The sequence below is a fragment of the Eurypyga helias genome, unplaced genomic scaffold (genome assembly GCF_000690775.1).
Source record: "Eurypyga helias isolate BGI_N326 unplaced genomic scaffold, ASM69077v1 scaffold9461, whole genome shotgun sequence".
Taxonomy (NCBI): Eukaryota; Metazoa; Chordata; class Aves; order Eurypygiformes; family Eurypygidae; genus Eurypyga; species Eurypyga helias.
This window is the reverse complement of record NW_010228881.1, coordinates 1-22,479: the sequence shown is the minus strand read 5'-3', so window position 1 is coordinate 22,479 and position 22,479 is coordinate 1. Positions and strand designations below refer to the sequence as shown.

Genomic DNA, 22,479 nt, shown 5'->3' with positions numbered 1-22,479 from the left:
AGCCTGTACTTGGGCTTGGGATTGCACTTGTGCTTGGATTTGGTGAGCCAAAAGCCAGAGCCTTATGCTATTGCTCTTTTTTAACCTTTTTTTTTTGGCCTTTGCCCATCTCTTGGCACTGGGGAAGGGATGACTCCTACAGCCGGGGCCAGACCAGGCTGCTGTGGCATGGCTGTGGCTTGCAGGGCTGGCTCCCACTGCAGCCTGCATTTCTTCCTGGATGGCGAGGCTGGGGAGGGAAACCCAGCAGACCTTGCAGGGGGGCTGGCTGGGTCTGGGGGAGCCGGAAGCGTCTCTTTGTGGGGTCCCTTCTGCTAGGAGGGGGAGCTTGCTGCCCCAGCCCCCTGTTTATCCAGCACCGCAGGCTGGCTACAAAAAGACTACCTGTAAAAATTAGTTTTGGCACAAGCATCCATGAGAGACTCTGCCAAGGAAAAATATTGCCGACAGGCTCTAGGAAAACAGCGTTACTCATCTCGTGGGGAATAATGCAGCCAGGCTGAGTAACCCGCACAGATTTATTCGGCACAGCCTTATCGCTGACCGTCAGCGGGGTGCCTGCGGGAAGACGGTGCTTTTCCTCGCTGTTACCCAGTACCGCCCAGCTCGCCTCGCCTCGGGGCGGCCTTGAGAGGCCCCGCTCCCCGCCAAGCGATGCACCTACCCAGGCGGGTCTAGAAAGCGAGCCTGGGTTGTGGGTCACGGCTCGTGGGGTGCAGGCAGGGTCTGAAGGCCATTCAGGCAGAATAGAGAGCAGCCCTGGCCAAAGAAGGTCCCGTGCCTGGCCCCGGGGCGGAGGGGGGTTTCGCTGGGCTCCCCACAGCTGCAGGGAGTCTAACACTGAGGAAAACACCCAATAAAGAGGAGAAGCGTAGGCTGAAATAAGGGATTACTTCCCCGGATCTGACAGCCAGTTAAGCGTGCCAATGTTGAGCACCCCGATTAAAAGCAGCAGGTTTCTCACCAGCTTCACTCTGATGGTACAAGGTGAAAACGGTGAAGGCCAGGAGCAGAACTTGCTACAGGGAATACCTATCACCTCCTTTTTCCCGATTCCTCCCAATTTTCTTATTTTTAGGATACCAAACAGTAACTTTGCAAGTACAACAGCTATGATGCCTTGCAATGTCTGTGTCCCTGCTAACCAAAATGTTTCTGGAGGGAGGTGGAATGGAAGGATCAGAGCAGAAACCGCTAGGAAGTAGCAGCTTGCAAGAAGGAAACTCTATAATTTCCACAAACCCTGGATGCATTTTAGCTGGGCTCTCGCTCTAGCTGGCACCTTTGAGCTGTGCCACGTGTGTGGACGGTGCTGTCCCAGTCCCCGCGCATGCGGCAGCCAAACGTGGCAGAGGAGCTGAAGGAAGAACAGGAGCTATGGGATTGGTACCCAGAAGCCAGGACCGGGAGTCAAATGGGCTGGGAGGGCTTTGAGGTCCCAAGCTGGCTTTTCCCAGTGTCCCCTCGCATTCTTTTCACTTGAAATATACCAGGGGGTGGAAAGACGATGGGATTGCAGGCCGTGGTGCTATAAAGAAGACAACACTCAGCTGTCAGAAAGCAGTCTGCACACTGCTGTTCCAGATTAATAAGGTTAACTGCTGCCCTGAGCCGCTTCTCAGCCTGGAGAAGCAGCTAGTGCTTAGGTGAAGGGTGACTACGTTGCTTCTTCGTACTTGGTGAGGAGGTCTGTGCAGCCCCCTTACAACTTGTAGAGCAGCCCCATACACAGGAGGTTAAATGGCTAAACCATCCCTTAGAGCTCCCCCAACAGCCTGACTGCAGGTTCTAGGACCCTGTCCATTACAGTTCCCTCACAGGTTGCATCCAGCTGCTCTAAATCACACACAGTTTTAATCTGCAACTTAGAAAGCCAAGCACAAGGCAGAAAGTGCTAAAAGCCAAGGGGTGGGGGAGGGTGGCAGAGGATAGAATCACAGAAGGGTTTGGGTTGGAAGGGCCCTCACAGACCATCCAGTTCCAACCCCCCTGCCATGGGCAGGGACACCTTCCACTAGACCAGGTTGCTCAAAGCCTCATCCAGCCTGGCCTTGAACACTTCCAGGGGTGGGGCATCCACGGCTTCTCCGGGCAAGGATAATATCACGTGGGCTAACGAGCAAGTTGCCGCAATTTCACTGCTCACCCTCCTGGGACAGCAGCAAGACAACCCTGCCTTGGTGTCTCCCACACAACTGCCTTGGAGAGGCTGCACAAGCAACATCCACGTTGACGGTGCCTCTGAAAACATAATTTCTCACACCGTTTTGTCCCTCGCATTATTTATCTTTTCTCAAAGGACCGGTACATTCGGAACCCAGCTCCACCACCCTGTTCATCACCTGGATTTATCGCCAGCCACTCGGTCCACCGGAGAAAGCGCTTGCGGTAACTCTTGCCGGAGAGCGCTGCCCTAAGTCTCCGTGAGGAGTACAGCACTTCCCTTTTCATGGGCAGGGGGAGCTCAGCCATGCATGCGGCAGGTACAACAGCAGCAGGCGGGGTGGGCTTGCTGCTCTAATTACTTGCACATTTCACATGAAGCTGTAATTTGTGGCGTAGCCAGACTACGTACACTCAACTTCTCAGCAGTGTTTTGCTCTCCCTGCAGAGCCTTCTGCTCCCCCGACGAGAGCTGGAAGCACCAGCTTGAGAGGCCACGCTCTGGGGGCAGATGGGGCCAATGGGAACTGGATCACGGAACAAAACCCACTTCTGGCCTCAGCTCCAGGATAAGCTACTTCAGGAGTAGTAGCAGCAAAGGGTGATTTTGGCCATCAGACCTTCACTTCACCAGCCCTTCTGCCTCTAGGTTTGTGCTTCTCTTCTCGCTCACTCCAATCCATGCATGGTCCTACCACAGTCTCTGGCCTTGTGGGGACAAGGCAAGGCAGCCCCTGCTGCCCCTCGGGGCTGGGTTCCTTAAGCCTCAGGGGCAAAGGCACCTTCCTCCGAGCCAGCAAACGGCTGGTAACTTGTGGCTGCCCACACCCAACCCTTTCTGTGCCACGGAAGATCCCTTTCAAAACCCATTACGCTGTTCCAGCTGGGCTCTTCCAGTACTGACAGAGGGCCCCATCCCGTGAGCTAGAAGCGCTTCTTGCGCGGAGCCTTCGGCCCAAGCGACTTGGCTGCTAAACCCACAGCGTTAGCAGGGTGCTGAATTTTTTAAAATGAGAGGGAAGATGACAAGGTTATCTTAGCCCAGCAGCCACACACAGCAATGCCACCGTTTCCAAATTAATAAAAAGCCAACAGCATTACAGATAAATGTATTTTAATTAGGATTAAATACTATCTCAAGGTATCTTGAAATCGCACTTGTACTGTACTAATCAACAGCCAGAGGCAATAAAAAAAGGTCTGAAAACGTAAAAGTTCTAACATCCAACACATGACAGTAAGTGCTGCCATTTAAAGCAACAAACACCGCTCCCAAGAACAGATATCCTTAGCGGAAAAGTTGTAACAATTTTGTATGGACAAAAAAAAAAATAAGAATTCAAATTGAGGACCAGAAGAAATATAATAGTGCCTGCCTTTTCAAAAGTGTGGGTTTGGTTTTGTTTGGGTGTGGGTTTTTTTTTTTTTTTACATTAAATACAGTTTTCTTTAAAAGCAAGGTACTTTCTAAATTCATGGTTTATATACTGTATGTACACGAGAGCAGAACACTGCGCGGCGTTTTTGGATAAAGCAGCACTAACTAGCTGTAGGCTGGTACGGTGTTGCTGAACCAAACGCAGGGTGACAGGTTAAGCGCTCTAGGAGAAGCATCTCCACGGTTGGTGTAAGAAAAGTGAAGTATCATGTATGTACAAACTGATTATTCAAACAAACCCCGCAGACTCGGCATCCCTTGCCGGGGAACCGCACAGGCTGCAGCCAACCAAGGGAAGTCTTACTGCAGGAACCGGTCTGACAGACTCGGCGTGACCGTTTGCTTTCAGTCCTACTCGCGCAGGGGAGCACTCGACACGAGCCACCGCTGCAACGCGTCGCCCCGGGGCTCCAAGGAGAGTGGACCCTCTCGGCAGCCTGGAGTCAAGCAGCCACCTGCATTTTTCCACTGCACAAAATATGAAATGCCCCAATCCAGCCATAGGAAACTGAGATTAAAGCTACCTTATTTGAGTATCTGTATGTGGGCTCCGGCTTCCTGCGGACAGTTAGAGATTAAAGCAGAAAGTCTGCGCCCAAGTCTCACCAGTTCGGACTGAAACGGACTGGCAGCGATGTCCACAATTAGTGCAACACTCACTCCCATTCTTTATCAAAGTGACTTACTGTTCTTCAGAGGCACAACGCGCTTAAGTCAGGTTTTACAAAAACAGACAAACCAGAACGTTGTGCAGAAAACTAGTTTCAGGTTTGTACATATATATATATATTTTTTAAAGTCTACCCCATTAAAAACCCACCGAACTTAGAAATAGTTTGTGCCCTGGTTCAAAGTCAATTGCCTCAAAAAACAGACTCTTTTAATTCTAGGATTAGCAGTGGGGCAGAGATTAAGGTTGTTCTTGTTACATACACTTACTTGTCATTCAGTTCACATCGTCCAAAGAGGTTATTTGCTGTACTTTCAGGACGCTGTTCATCCTTGTCCTAGCCACTACACTGGTTTAAGGAGCTGAATGTTTCTTCTTCGATGAGGACAGAAGCGAGACAACTTGTTTCTAAACTGCATCAACTTAAAAGTTTCAAGTTTTAATGGTGTAAAAATCTGACATTCAATTACAGTTAAGAGAAACTTGCTACACAGCAAACTGCATCCAAATCTACCAGTTATTGACGGGACCTTGAAATTAACCGTGAACAAGTTATTCGGAGCATCCAGACCTGGAAACACCAGATCACCCAGCCAGTGAGCCAGCAACTCCCTCCCCCTTTTTCATGAGGCTTTAACAAATGCAGCAGATGTGACCTTAGCACTGGGGCCAGTGACTTCCACGGGCCAACTCCAATACCCAGAAGGGCTAGGGGGATCCTGTGTTAAGCCCAATGCAATATGCATTAGTGTCATGGAGCAGGAAGATCCCAGTGTCTACTTGTTAGAGTTCACACAAACCATACAGATACAGACAGGATAAAACACAGACTCAAAAGGATCCATTATGCTTGAAGAAAATTCCAAATAAAATGACATCTTCTGCACAGCCCCGCCTCAGACAGAGCCACAACTTTATCTAGTATAATAAACTCTGTAGTAAACTGTTTTTGACCTCCATAGAGAGTAGGAGTTGTCAAATTTAAGGAGATAAACTCCCCTCCCCGGGTACTGGTGGCTGCCAGCATACACTTCTTCGTGACAGTCTCGTCTGTACACAGGCACTATTTCATCTAGCTGAGGCTTGTTGGCATTCTTTTTGGCTTTTTCTTCACTGCTAGCATTTTCTGCAAGGAAAGAAGACAAGTGTCAGTTAACATGGGTGCGTTACAAGAGAAAGTCAGGCTGATCTGTGGCGGACAAGGCGCTCTTTGTTAGCTCAGAAATCAGACGGGTCAGAGGGGTTCACACCCAGGCTGTGCCCACAGCATTCAAAAGCAGAAGGAACAGTAAGCATGCTCACTGCATGACAAATTTTACAGTTTGACACTAGAGCTCGGCAGGCCCACCTCCCCAGCACAGCCACGTCAGGTCATGGAGACACTGAGCTTCAGTTTTGGAGATGACGTTACCCCACACCAACGGACTGCTGCTGATCTGACACAACTGCTGAGCAGTAACACCCAGAAGGCCGCTGCTTCCTACGTCAGGGCAGTTCCTTCTAAGCAAATCCCATGCTCGTTTCAAAACACCTTTTCCTGAGGGTATGCTAGGCTCCCACGGGTAAAGGCTGTGTCCTGGCCACTATCAGGAATTGCTCTTTTAAGCCGTTTCGCTGAAACCTCAAGGAAACTTCTCCCCTACAAAATGTTCATGGACAGCAGGGCTGGATTTTTCTTAAGGTTCTGAGTGTGCAGGTCCGCTACGCTCTACTGCAGCACGAGTGCCAACCCAGCTTACTGAACAGCTGAACTGGACAAGAGGGTACACTAAGGAGTAAAACTTGGGAAAAAGATTTCCCCACTCTCAACTGCTTTAACCTATCTGTGACCCAGTGAGGGGACTGGTTGGTTTCAGAACTGCATAACCTATTCAAAATCAAAGGCAAGATTCCAGTCAGATAGAAGCTGGGGGAACTAGGAGCTTACACAGGACAAACCAGTTGGGTTTCCCACCCCCGCAAGCTCTGCAGGACTGGCAGTTTATATAAACGAGCATGCTTACCTTCTTCTTCATCCTCATCATCACTGGATTCGCTGACATGCACACTGACTGCAGTATTAGGGGAGTCTGTCCATTCAAAATACACCCCAAAACCAATGTCATAATTGTCTGTAGCAAACTCCCAAAAGAGGTAAGACCCCTCTTCATGGGTCGGTACTCTAACGGTAACCACTTCTCCTCGGCCCACTGTGATCACAGAGTCTGCATCCTGCCGGATTTTTTCCTTGAAGTCTCTTATCTGGGGTCGTGTCCACATCGATGGGGCAGCTATCACTGGGACAGAATCTGGAGAGGGGAGGAAATACTCCAGTTAAGCTTTTATTTCAGTTGTTTATGCTGCATACTTCGGCGTACCTTAGGGGTAATTGAGGACCACGAGCACCATTTTTTTAATGGAAGAAGCATCTTTTCACCGCTGAAAGTTGCCTGAAATGCAGTGCCAGTTTAGCTACAACCCTGCACACTTCAATCCTACCAGTTCACCCCTCCGCCACATTTAAACCAACAGCGTTTACGCAGACAGGACTCAGGAGACAGATGTACTGCTACAGGTGACGGAGGTTACACCACACAGAACCCTTCCCCAGAAGGGGCTTTCATATGACAGAACCAGAGGTTGTGGCTCTGTCCAGAAATTGTCCAGTACTGACTCCAACAACTGAACACCTCATTATGCAGCCATGGACCGTGCTTGTGTTGGTTTCATACTGGGATCCCAGCACGTCTTTTGAGGACTACTGGTCGTCAATGAGAGTATAGAGGTAACACCCAGAAATACCAGTGAGGCGTGGGCTGCTGGGAGGCTACTTCTCCTGCTCCACTTCCACAGCTTCCTAGGAGCTGTCTGAGGCAGGTGGGAAATGTGAGGGGACAGCAGCCCAGACTGCACACAGGGCAGGGCTAAGCCAAGGTAGTGCAGCGTTCAGGGAGAATAAGGAGGATTTGGGTTTATTTTAATCTCCAAGGCTAAATCACTCAATTTGGGCCCAAGTTCAATCTTATTTGAACATATTTCTGCACAGAACAGCTTTCTGCTAGAACTTCTGTGCTCCTTTCCTTCACATCAAGAGTGAAAGGAGGTTCTGGATCCCATCCACTTTACCCAAAATGCTTCTGCTGCTTCCTCTTTCCCGCCCCACAAAGCTGAGTTTCACCTGGGCAATATTGTTCTCCCTTAAGGGAAACTGGACCCAGGAATCAAACCTAGCCCTTGCATAGCTCAAAGAAGTCCAGAAGAGCCACAGTAACCACAGTTAAGACATCTGAAAACCAAGAAAGGCTTTACGCTATTTATTTTTAGTCAAGGAATCTAGCCAGTCCTACCTTTTGGTCCATTCTCCAGTGCTTCTTCCAAAGCCTCAGGATCCAGCTCTTTCTCAGGGCTGTCTGCATGTGCACTGGCCTGCCCATTAATAGATGGGGTGTCCCCTGGGGCAGGCGCGTTCACCTTCGATGCAGTGGTCAGAGGCGTCCCCGTCGCTGCCACAACTGCCTCCTGCTGTTTTTGTAAGGCTGCCTAAAATGATAGAAATTAAGCCAAGTAAACCCCAAACCTCCCAATACTATATATAAAGACAGTTTAAAATAATTTCCCTCTCCACCCCACACAACCAGAGGCTTGACACAGGAGACCAGAAGCAGCACACACGAACCAGTGAGAATTGCACTACATAAGGGAAGTGAAGGCACTCTGTTGCAGGCTGGTGGGCACAACCCAAACAAAAGGATTTGACTTCCAAGTCAGTCAGGACACACACAATAAACTCCCGCACTTCACTGCCAAAGTTCTGCATTTCAGTAACTCCTGTAACATTTCTTTCAAAATCCAAAGTGACGGCGTGCTTGCTGGTTTTCACCAGCGGGCTGAAAGGGCTCTGGCCTGAGCTCATCCAGGTCTAAAAAGAGCTGGAAGTATTTAAGGGCTATTAATTACTTGCCAATTTGTGAGTTAACTTGCCCAACGTTTTTTTCGACGCTCGACAAAGGCAGTTCTTTAATATGAAAGCAGGAAGCGCAGGAGCTGCAAGGACTGTGAGTGGTCCAGAAGGAGAGCTATTAAAGCTCAGAGGTGCTGCTTTTAGAACATGACTTATGTACTTTGAAACTCTCTAGATAAAATCTATCATGCTGTCCCTGTGCAAAGGATTAAATACACCTGAAATGAGATTATACAAGGTAACAACCATCCTTTTGGATATAAGCAGGATGCATTACCCCTTTAGCTTCAAGGCTTATTCCCCTGTCCCTGGTTAGCAGTACAGAGACATTACACATGCTTTTTTACTGGGACAGGGAAAAGGTTTAACTGACAGTACCACTCTTTAAAGAATAACCTAGTAAGCACAGGATTTTGATGAATGGATGAAATAAAGGTATCCTGAAGGAGTATGAAGACAATGTAGTCAAGCATCAGTGATATTTCAAGTTTGAGCCACTGTACAGATGCTGCCCGGATCCAATTTCGACTACAGCAGTTCTTAGCACCGAGACCATGTAAAGTGGTGAGAACTTTTCTAGACAACTATTGCATACAGCCTTTCCAAAATTAATTGGATCACAAGCTGATCTGTAAGCAACCGTGACAGAACAGGGCTTTTTAACTGCACTAACTGATCCCACGGCAGCTGAGTTACAGGCATCCAGAAGGAAAGCATTCCTCAGGAGCGTTACGGAGGCTACGCGAGTCTTCAGGAAAGTCCAAAGTAGATTTAGACAATTTTAGCTCTGTTACATTCTGCTTTTTCATCCTTTCCCCTACAAGGGTTGTCCAAACAGAGATCTGAAAGACAGGCTTTGTGGCCTGGCAGGCTTATTATTTTGTAACATGCTACAAAGGAAAGGCTGTTGAGCCCCAGGTCTCAAAGGGCATTAGCCTCCTGTACACAGAAAGCAGACAGCAGTGATTGAAAGGGGCCGTGCTGATAGCATGGAACAACACCGGCAGCAGCGTCTCCCACACCTCAGTCTCAAGGGAGTAGTATCCTTCCTGAAGGTGGAAAGGACAAGACTGATGAAGCTGTAGCTTTTGCTTACCCCCGAGACACCAGAGCATCAGTACCAAGGTGTCATTAACCTTCAAGAGTAACTATAACAGGGCAGGAAGCCTCTGACTTTCCTATACCTCTTCAACTCCATGGAATTATGGTTTGGCTTGGAAAGGACCTTTAAGTATCATCTAGTCCAACACGCCTGCAAAGGCAAGGACATCTTTCACTAAATCAGGCCACTCAAAGCTCCATCCAACCTGACCTTGAACACTTCCAATGATGGGGCATCCACTGCTTCTCCAGGAACCTGATCCAGTGCCTCACTACCTTCACTGTAAAAATGTTCTTCCTTATGTCCAATTCAAACCCACACTCTCTCAGATTAAAACCACTGCCCCTTATCCTGTCACTACAGACCCTGGTAAAAAGGTCTTCTGCTGTCTTTCTTATAAGCCCCTCTCACATAAACTAAAAGGCTGCTATAAGGTGTCCCCGGAGCCTTCTCTTCTCCAGGCTGAACAAGCCCAGCTCTCTCAGCCTGTCCCCATAGCAGAGGGGCTCCAGCCCTCTGAGCATCTTCGTGGCCTCCTCTGGACTCACTCCAACCGGTCTATGTCCTTCTGATGTTGAGGGCTCCACAGCTGGATGCAGCACCCCAGGTGGGGTCTCACCAGAGCAGAGTAGAGGGGGAGAATCCCCTCCCTCGACCTGCTGGCCACCCTTCTCTGGATACAGCCCAGGATACGGTTGGCTTTCTCAAAATGGTTGCCACCTTCTCAAAATGCAAATGACTTAAAATTCAGTAACTAGTTTCCTGCTAAGTCTTTAGTTCAAGAGCAATAGGCCTCAGGCTGGCAGTTACAGGCCATTTAAGATTCAGGTCCTGCCCAGAGAGGTCCAATGTGGCTTACATCTGTTTAAGACAGTGACAGATGGACATCCTTGAACTTTAACGTAGCTTGAGATGTGGATATGGCCCATTTGAGAGATGCAAGATTCCCCTAAGCAAAGTAGCTGCCTTCCAAGCCCAGGCGCAAAACCCTTGCAGAGAAGGAACGTACTAGTGCCACCCACTGCGCCCAGGAGTATGAAAGCCTGTCCTCCCACACAAATCACGAGCAGCCTATTGCAGGCAGGTGACTTAATTAGATACTGATGTCAGACAATAGATGCAAAAGGAGAGAGAAGTCAGCAGTGCTCAAGGTGGCAGGGGGGGGCAATCTCAAGCCCAGCAGCGACATGAGAGTGCTGCATGCACACGGAGCTGGAAACACGTGGCTGACCAAAGCCTGCTGCTGGGCACAAGTCCTCAGGTGCAATACCTACACACAGAGCCACTTGAATAGGTCTGTCCACGCTCAGATGCACCAGCCTGTACCCCGATTAAATTACACACACAATAGATGCTCCAGCAGAATGCTTCACATTTGGTCTCCAAGCATAGTATTGAACCAAGTAATTAATTAGTAAAGGCTGCTTAGCGTTTTCTCAATGGCTGCTTCAGAAAACTACTTGTAAAAATTAAATAGAGGAGCGCTGGTGTTTGAATCTGAAGCAGCATTAGTCACTGGGACACTATCTCTCCTTGTAGCAATTAGCTTTGCAAGGGAATAAGGGTAGAGACAGCCTGGGACACCAAATCTAAGTTCCCCAGCTGGTCAGTCATACCTGTTGCTGTGCAAGCTGGACTTGGTACAACTGCTGCATGTATTGTTGATAATGCTGTTCCTGGAGCTGCCGAATTAGGATCTGCTGCTGTTCGTAGTTGCCCGGATACTGCTGGGCTGCATACTGCTGGAACTGGATGGCAGTCTGGGAGTTCAGTGCTGCCATTATCTGTTGCCTGGATTGGTGGGAGGAGAGTAGGAAGATTACAAGCGGCTGAGGGTATTGGGGAAATCCCTGTACTTAAGTGATTTAAGTGGTCTCAAAACCAGTTAATTCAACTCCTGCAAAAAACCAAAACAAATCTACATAAGAGAGCAGAGCCTGGAGGTAATATAAGTATGAATTTTGACTAAAAATTTACTGAGAATATAAAGAAGGGAGCAACAATTTCTACCCGATGTCTGAAAACATCAAGTATTAATAAAAGCAAGAGCTCTTACACAATTCTCAATCGACAGTCTGATAAAGAGGTAATGCTAGAAAAACACATGACTATTTCTCAAACAAGCAAGGGAAAAACACCCCCACATTCTGTTCTTCCAGAAACCATGCAGAAACCACCCTGCAACAGTATGCAGACATATGAAAAGCATGACCGACTGTGGCCTAATTCAGGAATGAAAAAAATGCTGCCAAAATAGGGCATCTGTGCCTTCAATAAACTCAACTGCTGAAACTTCAGGGGGAACACATGGGTTACTTATGCAGGGGCTCAGTTTTCTTCCTCTCCCCAAAGGGCTAACAGAAACTACAGTAAAGTTACCAGCTACATCCAAGGTTTGTCTCACTTATGTCCATCAATGCTTCAGAGGAAGAGAGAAGTATCACGCAAGTGCAAGAGTAATTCTTTCCTTTCCATCCTTCTTCCTTCCCCAAAAAACATGCTCTAAGCTCCAGTATTAGACTGATGTAGTATCTTAAAAGGGCAATATTTACTAGTCTTCAGCAAACTACGAGCAGTTTGGAAACTCTTGGAATGTGGGTAGATATATACAGGCCTTTTCAGTCTAAACTCCCTCTATAACCTGTTACAATCACTGAGTAAGTAACTGCTATTAATGTAAAAAACCCCAATCTCTTAACTTCAAGGCATACCACATCTTGATACTTAGCACTGCCCAACGTTTTTTAGCGTATTCTCTGTTCATTCCTGTCTATTTTACATTCCTCTGGCTCTCACCATGTTAAACAAACAGTAAAACTCGTGGATTAATTATCTGCTCCCTCCTCAAAACCACTACATAAGCAAGCGCAGGATCTGCTTCAGAGACACCCCCTCCACAGACATTTTATTATGGAAAATGTTTGCTGACTGATGTGGAACAGCTTTGATGATTTCCTATTCTTTTAATTACGTATGCAAAGCTAGATCCATGTTTTCAGCATCTGGATGTGACGGGAACAATGAAATACAACTAGAGCTGTTTATTCCGAGAAAACAATTTAATTCAGGCTACAAAGAGAGGTTAAGTGCACTTGAACGTGAATTTTGTACTGCATTTAGAAAGGTTCTAAGATCCAGGGATTGCCAGTGTACAAGTGAGACGTGCAGACACTTTACACCTCCTAGAAAGGGAGCACCTTTAAGGAGCCTGTGTTAGACAACCAAGTCGGAACATTTCAGCCACGCATTCAAAAACCCACATGAACTGCAGCCATCCTTTTTCAAAGTTCCACCTTCTGTCAAGTGACAGAAACTTTGAAGTCACCATTCAAACAACACTTCCAGATGGACACTTGACTCTGCTCAGCCGAGTGCAGCATTAATCATTTAATAAGCACAGCCACGGGTTTTCATGACGTGTAGTCCTTGAACCCAAAAACCCCAAGAGCTTCTCTTCAAACAAAGCTTCTGTGGCACTTTCATCTGAGAAGACTGCATGCAGGAACACGTCAGGATAATAACTTTCTGCAAACTGTGTCCCTCACAGATAGGGACTCAAATGTCACTGCCAGACTCAGTGCTCTGAACTCTAGGTAGTCCATTTTAGCATAACTACTGAAACAGATCGATGCCATTGTCTCCAGAGCAAGGCAGTTCATTTTTTGAACTCCTGTTTGTTTCAGGTACTCACTTCTGTTGTTCCATCCGAAGTCGTTCCTCCTCTACTCTCCTCCTCTCCTCCTCTTCTCTTCTCAGTCTTTCCTCCTCTTCTCGCCTACGTTTTTCTTCTTCTTTTTGTAAACGCTCACGCTCCTCTTCCTCACGCCGCCTTCGCTCCTCCTCTTCTCTCCTGCAATATCCACTCAATAAGCTATTCCAGCGTACCTACAATCCTAGGATGAGTTATTTCAACGTGTTATAACCTGCCTTTTGCCTGCCCAGTGAGGCTTTCTGTTTAGTATCATATCCTCCCACTTCAGTTTAACTGGAAAAGTGTCTTACTGGACCCAAGACAAAATATTATTGTTAAGTTCTACTGCACTGTGCAGTATGACAAGTTTAAGTTCTGTACTACAATTCAGTATTCATTCTAAACTATTACTATACTGTCCTCAGCAGGGAACAATAGAAAATATTGTCTGGAAACCTTAAACACACCTTCCAAGCTTTATGTTCAATAATCACATGGATTCTGTGGTTTAATGATCCCATGACATGTAAAGGCTTTCTACTGCTATCGTTTGTTGGCCAAGCTGCTAACTCACATGAGGAGGAGTTTGAAGCACCCGACACTTTCATGCTCTGTATACGTTTAGTCCACAGGCACATCAGGACAGACCTTTTGTGAAGCGTGTATTTCTTAAACATGCGACAGCATCAGCAAAATCTTAAAACTCCTTATCCTCTAGGTGCCTTCAGTTCAGAAACGATTGTTCATTACTGGCAAAGTAAAAGGCTTAAATCATAGAATCATAGAATCATAGTTTTTCAGGTTGGAAAAGACCTTTAAGATCGTCAAGTCCAACCATTAACCCAGCACTGCCAAGCCCACCACTAAACCATGTCCCTGAGCACCTCGTCCACACATGCCTTAAATCCCTCCAGGGATGGTGACTCCCCCACCTCCCCGGGCAGCCCCTTCCAATGCCTGACAGCCCTTTCCATGAAGAAATGCTTCATAATATCCAGTCTAAACCTCCTCTGCTGCAACTTGAAGCCATTTCCTCTTAACGCCATTTCCTCTGGTACTGTCACTTGGGAGAAGAGACACACCCCCACCTCTCTGCACCCTCCTTTCACTGGCTGGGTTTCATCATTCCTTTTGAGGATAGCCCATGAGAAGGTGTGACGAGGGATCAAATGGTACCAAACCCACATAAACTTGAAGCATTTCTCTTGCCAAGACGACTTCAACCTAAGCCAGCTGTGACACTGTCCATAGGTCAAGAACTATAGACTCAACGTGCTCCAACACCAAAGGACTCAAACATTACCTTTTCTTTTCTTGTTCTTCTTTCTCTATCTTGTGGGAGGTGACATATGTTGAAAACAAGTGGCAGCACCTATTCAGGAGCTTAACAAATTCTGTCATAGCTTTTTGTTTTGACATGTTTCCAAGGGCAGCCCATTCCTTCCTGAGAGAGAGAAATCAGCTGAAACAACAGAAGACTCAATTCTTTTCAAGTCAGTAGTAAATACCGAGCACCCAGCAAAGAAAAAAACCACAGGTTGGGAGAGCAGGGCCCAAACTTTATCATGTGCAGTTTCAGAGCACCAACAGCTTTCTCCCATTCAGAGACAGACCTGTAGGTTTCAGTGCTCTCTGCTGCCTGCACCAGAACAGCCCTTTCAAAAAGACAGAACCGAGCGCTTATATGGAATCTCACATGTCCCATCGACCCTACTTCAAATTCTGAACTACATTAATGCACAGCTAAGCAAGTCTTAAACTGCCATAAGAAGCTGGCCAGTCGACACAGCAGCTTCTCCTAATACGGCTAAAAAACCCAATAATCTTCTGTTAGCTCCTTTACTGAACTGTGACTCAGATTTCTAAGGTGTATTTGAAGAGTCCATGCTCACTATCCACTACCAGACACACACATTGACACAACCCACATACTTGTCTTCTTAGTGCAGAAATGGGATGATGTTTTCTTCAGACAGGAAAGCAGAGTTAAGATCAACAAGAGCACCAGCCCTTTTACCTTCTATCATTCCCCAGCACATCAAAGAATCCAACTTCAGGGCAAGTGTCAGGGTTGTAAGGTCCCAGCAGAACCTGCTTGTGCAGCGCCACAAGTTTGAGCTTTTCTTCATATGTGGGATGAAAGGCTTTGCCATCTTTTTCTGTGGAAGAAAAGAAAATTTTGCTGTTGTGATTAATCGATTAAGCACAGGAGAGCAAAGAGCATTTCGTATAACCGCTGTCACGATTGCTTCGTAACAAGAAAAGGAGTAAGAAAGATAAGTCACAGAAGGTTAGACAAATTACCTCAGTTTTATTCAAATAAAATATAGATCTGTCCAGAAGAAACACATTCACTTCAGCTGCTGAAACTTAATTATGAAGTGTTTTTCATCATACCATCCAGAGTGAATCTTAAGCTGGTTATCACATAAATATTTACGTTAATTATTTGAACAACATACCATATGGATCTCTATCTCTGAAATATTTCAAAACCTTCACTTGAATTCAAATGTGTCTGCCAAGTCTATTGTAGTGTGGATGGGGAGGATTTTCCACAGAGAAAAATGCAATGTTAGCTCCACAGACTGCCCTCCTTTTACACTCTTCGCATGGAGGAAGACAGAACAGGCAAGAAAAACCACAGAGAGGGAAAGTTAGAACTAAGGGAGAGTTTTCCTTGAGGCAATCTGAATGCTGCACTTCGCCGAGGCAGCTGGAATAGCCCCTCGCAGTGAAAAGTCTCAGAGGTGGCTCCACCAGCACCAACATGTATAAGGAGTTCTGGCCATAAAACCACAGGCAACGTAAGCCTGAACATTAGAATTCCAACGGCTCCACACCAACACCTTACGAAGTGGTCCCGGCGAGATCCCGACACACGTTTACTGGGAAGAAGAGACTTGCACTGATTTAAAACACTACGCAAGTTGGTCAGCTAGGACTTACCTCAGCACACTTAAACTGCCAAAACACACCAAAGAAAGAGGCACTGCTATATGTAATCACATTGTTCACTAAGAAAAGACCCTTTTCTTGAACAGGAAAACAAATAAATAAGCACCATCTCCTTTTGGAAAGGCTGAAATGAGGAAGCCGTTATCAGATGTAAACAATAGGTATTGCACTTCTTCCAGGTCAGAGCTCATAGTCTCTAGCTCTCCTTTTACCCCAAAGGCCACTTTGCAGCAACTTGTTCACATCCCCAAACTGAACAGTCCAATTCACGCCCAAATTTTAGGACAGAGGTTTACATATCGCAAAACTGCTCAGCTGATCCTTTTAAACAGAGCTGTTAACAGGGAAAGAAGCAAGTCTCCAAACAAAAGAGGAGGGGAAATACCTCTCAACTGTGGCTTCCTGGGAAACTCTGAGCAAATACTTCTGAAAGTTGGAAACAACCCCAGAAGGAGTGTGTTTGTCGAGCACAGTGAGAAAACCCGTTTTTGACAGAGTAAGTTCAGCCCGTTACTGGGCTGGTCAGGTAAAACCTCGCAAGGAGCCACTGCATGTATGACCTTCGTTTTGAAGCAAGAATCGAAGAATTAGGAAGGTAAACTGAATTACTTATCCATTCCTGCACGTCCACTTCACTCTGAGAATCCCAAGCATTTGTTCTCCTCCCGGTGTCACACAACCTCTCAGCAAACAGTGTCCAGCTTCAAAAAACAGAAGCCTTTCTCCACAGAAAGATCTATTTCTAAAAATACTGCGTGGGGTGGAGAAAGCGGGGCATGTAAAGACCGAACCAGTCTTCTCAGTGGTATCCAGAGAGAGGACAAGAGGCAGATGACAAATTGAAAACTAAGAAATTCCACTTAAGCATAAGAGGGTTTTTTTTTTTTTACCTCTGAGAGAGTGATCAAGCACTGGAACAGGCTGCCTAGAGGGGTTCTGAAGTCTCCATCCCTGGAGATATTCCAAACTCAAACAGTCCCAAGAAACCTCCTCTGAACAGGAGGGCTAAACCTGACACCCAACAAGCCTGTGATGCTGAAGAGATGGATATCACCACGTCCTGGTGAGCTCCTGCTCTCAGGCCACCCCAGGAGCCCTTTGGCTTTTCCTCAATTCTTCACACATCACATTTAACTCAGAAATTGCTTATTAGGTAGCAAGCACTCCCATCAGCTCCAAGGAACAGCACTCACTTGGATATCATAGCTAATACACTGGGGTAGCATGCTTAAAAGCAAGTCAAGTGATAAGGGTACCACACTGAAATCCTGCCAGGCTTCTGAGCGAGGTACGCTTCTCTGCGTGGTCCCCACGGCACAGTTTGCCTTGCCCGAGCTGCACTACCTACAGCTGTCTGCCAAAAAACATAGCTGTTTGCTGTACCAGACTGCTTCCTCAGCCAGCCCGCAGCATCGGTATTGGAACTCAGTTCGGAAGAGGGTTAAAGGGAAAACCAATGTTGTTTCCCGTGCCACACACCGCCCGTCTGCTTCTTTGCGGAACACTCAGACCTCAAGCCCTAACTACCAAGAGAAGCCAAAATCTGCATTTGCTAGGAATGGCGACCCAAGGGAAGAAGAGAAAGCAAGCTAAATGAGAGGGGAAAACAGACAGATGAGAAAAATATGACAGGCATTCAGTGACTTGCAGATAACGCAGCTTAGAAGCAAACTCTCAGCAAAATATTCAGAGCCAGTCAAGAGAATGAAGCTGTACATGAGCCACTTCTCGGCTGAATTCTTCAGCATGAACCACGCTGTATAATTATCCCACAGGTTTGGAATTGTTGCTGTTAAACCGAACCAGAGGACCTGAAGCCATCTGCAGAGTCAAACATGCCAAAAAAGAGCATTAGTGAGTCCAGACAAGTAGAAGTGCCAAATTTATTCAAGCATCCGTGAGCGTATCGTTTAAGTAGGTATTACCCACACAACTAATGCAGCTGTCAGGAAGCTGAAGAACATCAAAGAGCTCTAGGGATGACACTGAGAGATCCAAAGGATGGGCACAGCAGCTGTACAGCAACTCCACAACCCTTCCTATGCCACTGCTACGCCGGAGCCAACAGGGCCAGAGAAAGGCTCAGTTTTCTTCCAGAAGATTAGGAGACTTCTTTCCGGACGATGCTTCATCATTCACCTGAAACGGCTATTTCTCAAGTCAACTACACCCTGCGCTTAAGCAGCGGCCGCTAACATCAAACTTAAGGAGTGATTAAGGGTATGGTTACATGAGGTTTTCAGCCTGGAGAAAAGGTGGGTGCGGGGAGACCTTACAGCACCTTCCAGTACCTGAAGAGGCTACAAGGAAGCTGGGGGTGACTTTTTACAAGGGCCTGTAGTGACAGGACAAGGGGTAACGGGTTTAAACTGAAGGCGGGGAGGTTTAGATTAGATATCAGGAAGAAGTTCTTCACAGAGAGGGTGGTGAGGCACTGGAACAGGTTGCCCAGAGAAGCTGTGGATGCCCCATCCCTGGAAGTGCTCAAGGCCAGGCTGGATGAGGCTTGGAGCAACCTGGTCTAGTGGAAGGTGTCCCTGCCCATGGCAGGGGGGGTGGAACTAGATGGTCTGTAAGGGCCCTTCCAACCCAAACCCTTCTCTGATTCCACAAACAAGGCAGGCTACAGACCCAGAATGCTTTAGTCATTCTGCATTAAGGACTCATATACACATGTGTAATTCACCCAGAACACAGCTAACGGCTGGCTCCCACTTACTGCAAGCTCAGGCCTCACTGACATGTGCCATGAAACCACCACACTGTTACTGTGCCGTCACCCCTCAGTGGGAAATCCCTGCACACCCAGTATCAGCTCCTCACACCACCCCTCTCCTTGGCAGTGGTCCACAAAACTGAGATCCATTGAGGGCAGCTCAGTTGCGTACTCCAGAAAATGAGCACTAAAACACTAATGACCTTTCTTGTGCTACAGGTAGTTAATTACTGTATGCCTGAAGACCCCCGTTGGTGTCAGCATGCAAACACAACAGAAAGATAAAGCTGTAACTAGTGATGAAAAGCAGAGGCTTATGTCACAACGTGGCAATGTACCATTGACATGGATTGGTACAAAACTGCAAATTTAGACTCAAGGGACTTTAAGAAATATGCTTAAGAGACTGCATCATGCAGGATACCATTACTCCTATGTAAGTTCAGATTTTTTCCCCTGTAAGAAACATGGCACACGCTGCAGCTTCCACTCCAACCTCACCTACTGCACTAAGTGCCTAATTCCCATGGGACAGCACTGAGTCACCTAGAAGCAGCTAGAAAACAGTTCATGAATTGTGATTTTTCACCTCGTAGCTTTTAAAAGCAGAATGCACATATGTTAATGCTATTAGTTCGCAAAGCTTTAATGAGTGAGACCAAAACTGAGAAGTACAAGAACCGATAGGCTACCTGCAGATCCCAGTACACACTCTTACACTCCTCATTCTCCTCTCCTTAAGATGTTCTGCCTCAACGGAAGAGTCACCAACTGGCCCTTCCAATTAAATGTGATCAAAGCTCAACTTCACATCAAACCTAGATACGTTATAGGGCTTTTCATATTCTTGAAAGCAAGAGCCTACTTAACTAATGAATTACAATCATGCCATCAAATTAACCCTCAAAAAAAAAAGAGGTCAAATAATTAATTTAGAGTTATGTATTGCTGAGATTGAAGACGCATTCTTGTTAGGATAAGAGGGAATAACTCAGAGCAGTCAAACAAAATTGAAGTGCTTAACATACCAGGAGAGCTTTTAGATACCAAAATGACAGGGTTTGTGTCCTGTCTGCTCAGCTGTGCTGCACTGTGAATCACTTTAGATAGCACATGAACTCTTGCGGGGACTGTCTATACAGAAGGTTGGCTGCAACGGTATTTCAATGACAGGATGTGGAGAAGCATAAAGCCATGTTGATACTGGGAGAGATTTGCTGGCAGAGCTATGCAAGCCAGCCCCTCCTACCGCTTACACCTTAAAACGAGTCACCCGCACTGGCATCGCTTGTACCAGCTCAACAAGCAGAATCAGCCATCAGAGACACTTCTACTCTGCCAGCTGCCCCTGGGTGCACAGTTACAGACAGCCTGAAAGACAAAGAAACATACCCATTTCACTAACATGACTGTTCTCTACTGTACACTGGATCCGGCACAGCGGAGCAGCTTCTTAACAGCAGGCAAAATGCTGGTCGACCTGAACCAGGCTCAACAGAGCAGTAAGGGGAAGAGTGCACACTGTAAGGAAAGCTCTTGTTTCTCACAGAAAAAATGGACTGGAACACTATTAGCCATCTATTTTCTACGCCTCTTCCTCTGAAAAGCTTTCTTCACAAGCCATTATGGATGCTAAAAAAAGCTAGTGCACATCTCCTGCGCAGCCTAAGGCCTGACAGTTGAAATGACCCAGGGTCAAGCATTTCAGATCTGCTTCGGTCTTTATCAAGAGACAGAATAAAGTAGCTTTCGAGTCTCTAACATCCTAGCCTAGTTTCGGTTGTGTTTTCACACTGTTTGCATGCACCCCCACCTGTCTCGTCTTTGAGCAATTCTGTTACACGCAATATGCCACCACAGATAAGCGTCAGCAGTCACTGTAATGAGCAAAGCTGAAGCATTTTGCTCAGATTCAACTCTTCTGGGGAGAAAGCACATCATGAGTTACAGCCAGACAACTCGGTCTGCACGCTGAGGCAGAAAGGAAGCTGCCTAACTAGAGATCGCTGCTTACCCTTTGACCTCAGCCAGGGACTCCTCCAGCATCCCGAGCTCCTTCCATCCCCATCCCCATAGCTAGCTCAGATATCATCATTCTCCCAAACAAACGCTGCCCTGAGTCACTTGTTTATTCCACAATAGCCATGAAAGTAGGTAATATCCTACGCTGAGGCTCTGATATCAACTGGCTTTAAGAAATACGAAGTTTTTCAAAGAGACCCCTATCTCCCAATCAACAGAGTTTAGAATTATTGGAAACAAGACCTCAGCGCTGACCTATTAACAAGGGTCAACCTTCAGATCCCTCATCTGTTGCTTCTTGAAGTAAAGGAGGAATCTGTATGTATTCCTTGGCATCTACAAGGCTGCTCAACAAGCGTGCCCACTCCCACAGTTGTTTTGACAGCAGATGCATGAAAATCATTTGGAAACGAGACCAATTATTTTCAGAGCCACGCAGATATAGAACAAACTGGCAGAATCAGTAATCCAAGTATTACAAGCGCCTGTAACTCCCCATCACATCTATAAATACAAGCCCTCGTGTTATGTCACTTTCAGCAAAAAACCTAAAGATAAAAATACGGGCAATGACTTCATGTGACTTATTCCAGGCGCAAGGATAGAGGAACGAGGCCTTCACTTGGAAAGTCTGACAATTCCATACAACGTGGAAAATTTTCCTCTCCTGAGCAAAAGCATGAGTTACAAGAAATTGCAGAAGGTTAAAAAAAGAGCAGCAGTAAGTTGAAACATGTTGAAATCAAGCTTTTTATAAAAGGGAAGGCAACAAGAAAAACCCCACTGTTGAGACAACACAACACAAGGAACTGGAAGCTAGACACAAGTAACGCTCCACTCAATTTTCACCACCCAAGAGATGAAGACAGACTATAAGTATCATTAAAACACGAGATATAATAGTCAGAGATTAGCAATAAGGTAGATAAGAATTGCACACTGTGAATGAGCTTACACTGTACATACAGGTTCCAGTAGAATATTAAAACCCAGATAAAATAAGACCACAGTTGACTGAGACAAGGAATTTGCTACTGCAGAGTCACTTCTTTCTAAGTAATTCTGTTTTAAAGAACACACACTCATTAAACCAAACCAGAACTCTCTCAAGAAGCTTGTGTTACAGAAAATGAGAGAGAGGGAGAAGTTAGTGTTTCCACAACCTGACACCCACTTGCAGCAGCTCCTGACACAAGGGAAAAAGAAATAAATATTAAGACCCTTATGGTTCTTACAGCTTAAAAAAAAATAAACCTGTTAGCATGCTAACAAAAAATTGCTTTGTGGAAGGGCATCACAACAGGGTCAAAAAAACAGGGTTCAAGAAAACTGCTTAGAGCCGTACATGCTACTAAAAACTATGGGCGCAGATCGGCCAAAGTGAAGAAAATGGACAACTTTCTCGCTCTGGCACAGTTTCTCCTGGCCAGTACGCCCGCCCTCGGAGGAGGCGGCTTTGCTGACCACCACGAGACGGACCTTTCTGCGGACAGAGCTGTATCTTCCCTGGAGCAGGCCTGTTCGCTAGGCTCCCTGCTCCGCGTCCAGCAGCCGCCTGGAAGCCAAAGCGACGCCCGGCTGCGAGGTGCGCTCAAAACATCACAGTGAACGCAGCTCTTCCTCCAAAACCACCCAGCCGATTTCCTCCTCCCGAGGAAAGCAAGCGTGGCCAAGGTACCTCTGGCTTCCTGCAGAAAGCAAGCCGGCTACAGGGGCTCCCAAGGCAACCGCTCCGGGGTCTGCACCCTGGGTGTCACCGCGGCTCCCTCGCACCCCTGC

The 22,479-nt window shown here is 46.7% G+C and overlaps 1 protein-coding gene across 1 annotated transcript; it reads right to left on the bottom strand.

The window, feature by feature from the left end:
* Nucleotides 1–4,691: 4,691 nt before the first annotated feature.
* ACBD3 (acyl-CoA binding domain containing 3) lies at nucleotides 4,692–15,163 on the bottom strand (the record flags this gene model as incomplete). The annotated part of the gene is made up of 7 exons (XM_010160184.1): nucleotides 4,692–5,397; nucleotides 6,275–6,559; nucleotides 7,598–7,790; nucleotides 10,930–11,104; nucleotides 13,005–13,163; nucleotides 14,308–14,448; nucleotides 15,022–15,163. Coding segments are annotated over 7 exons (1,307 nt in total), but the record flags the coding sequence as incomplete, so codon positions are not given.
* Between the last annotated feature and the right edge of the window lie 7,316 nt (nucleotides 15,164–22,479).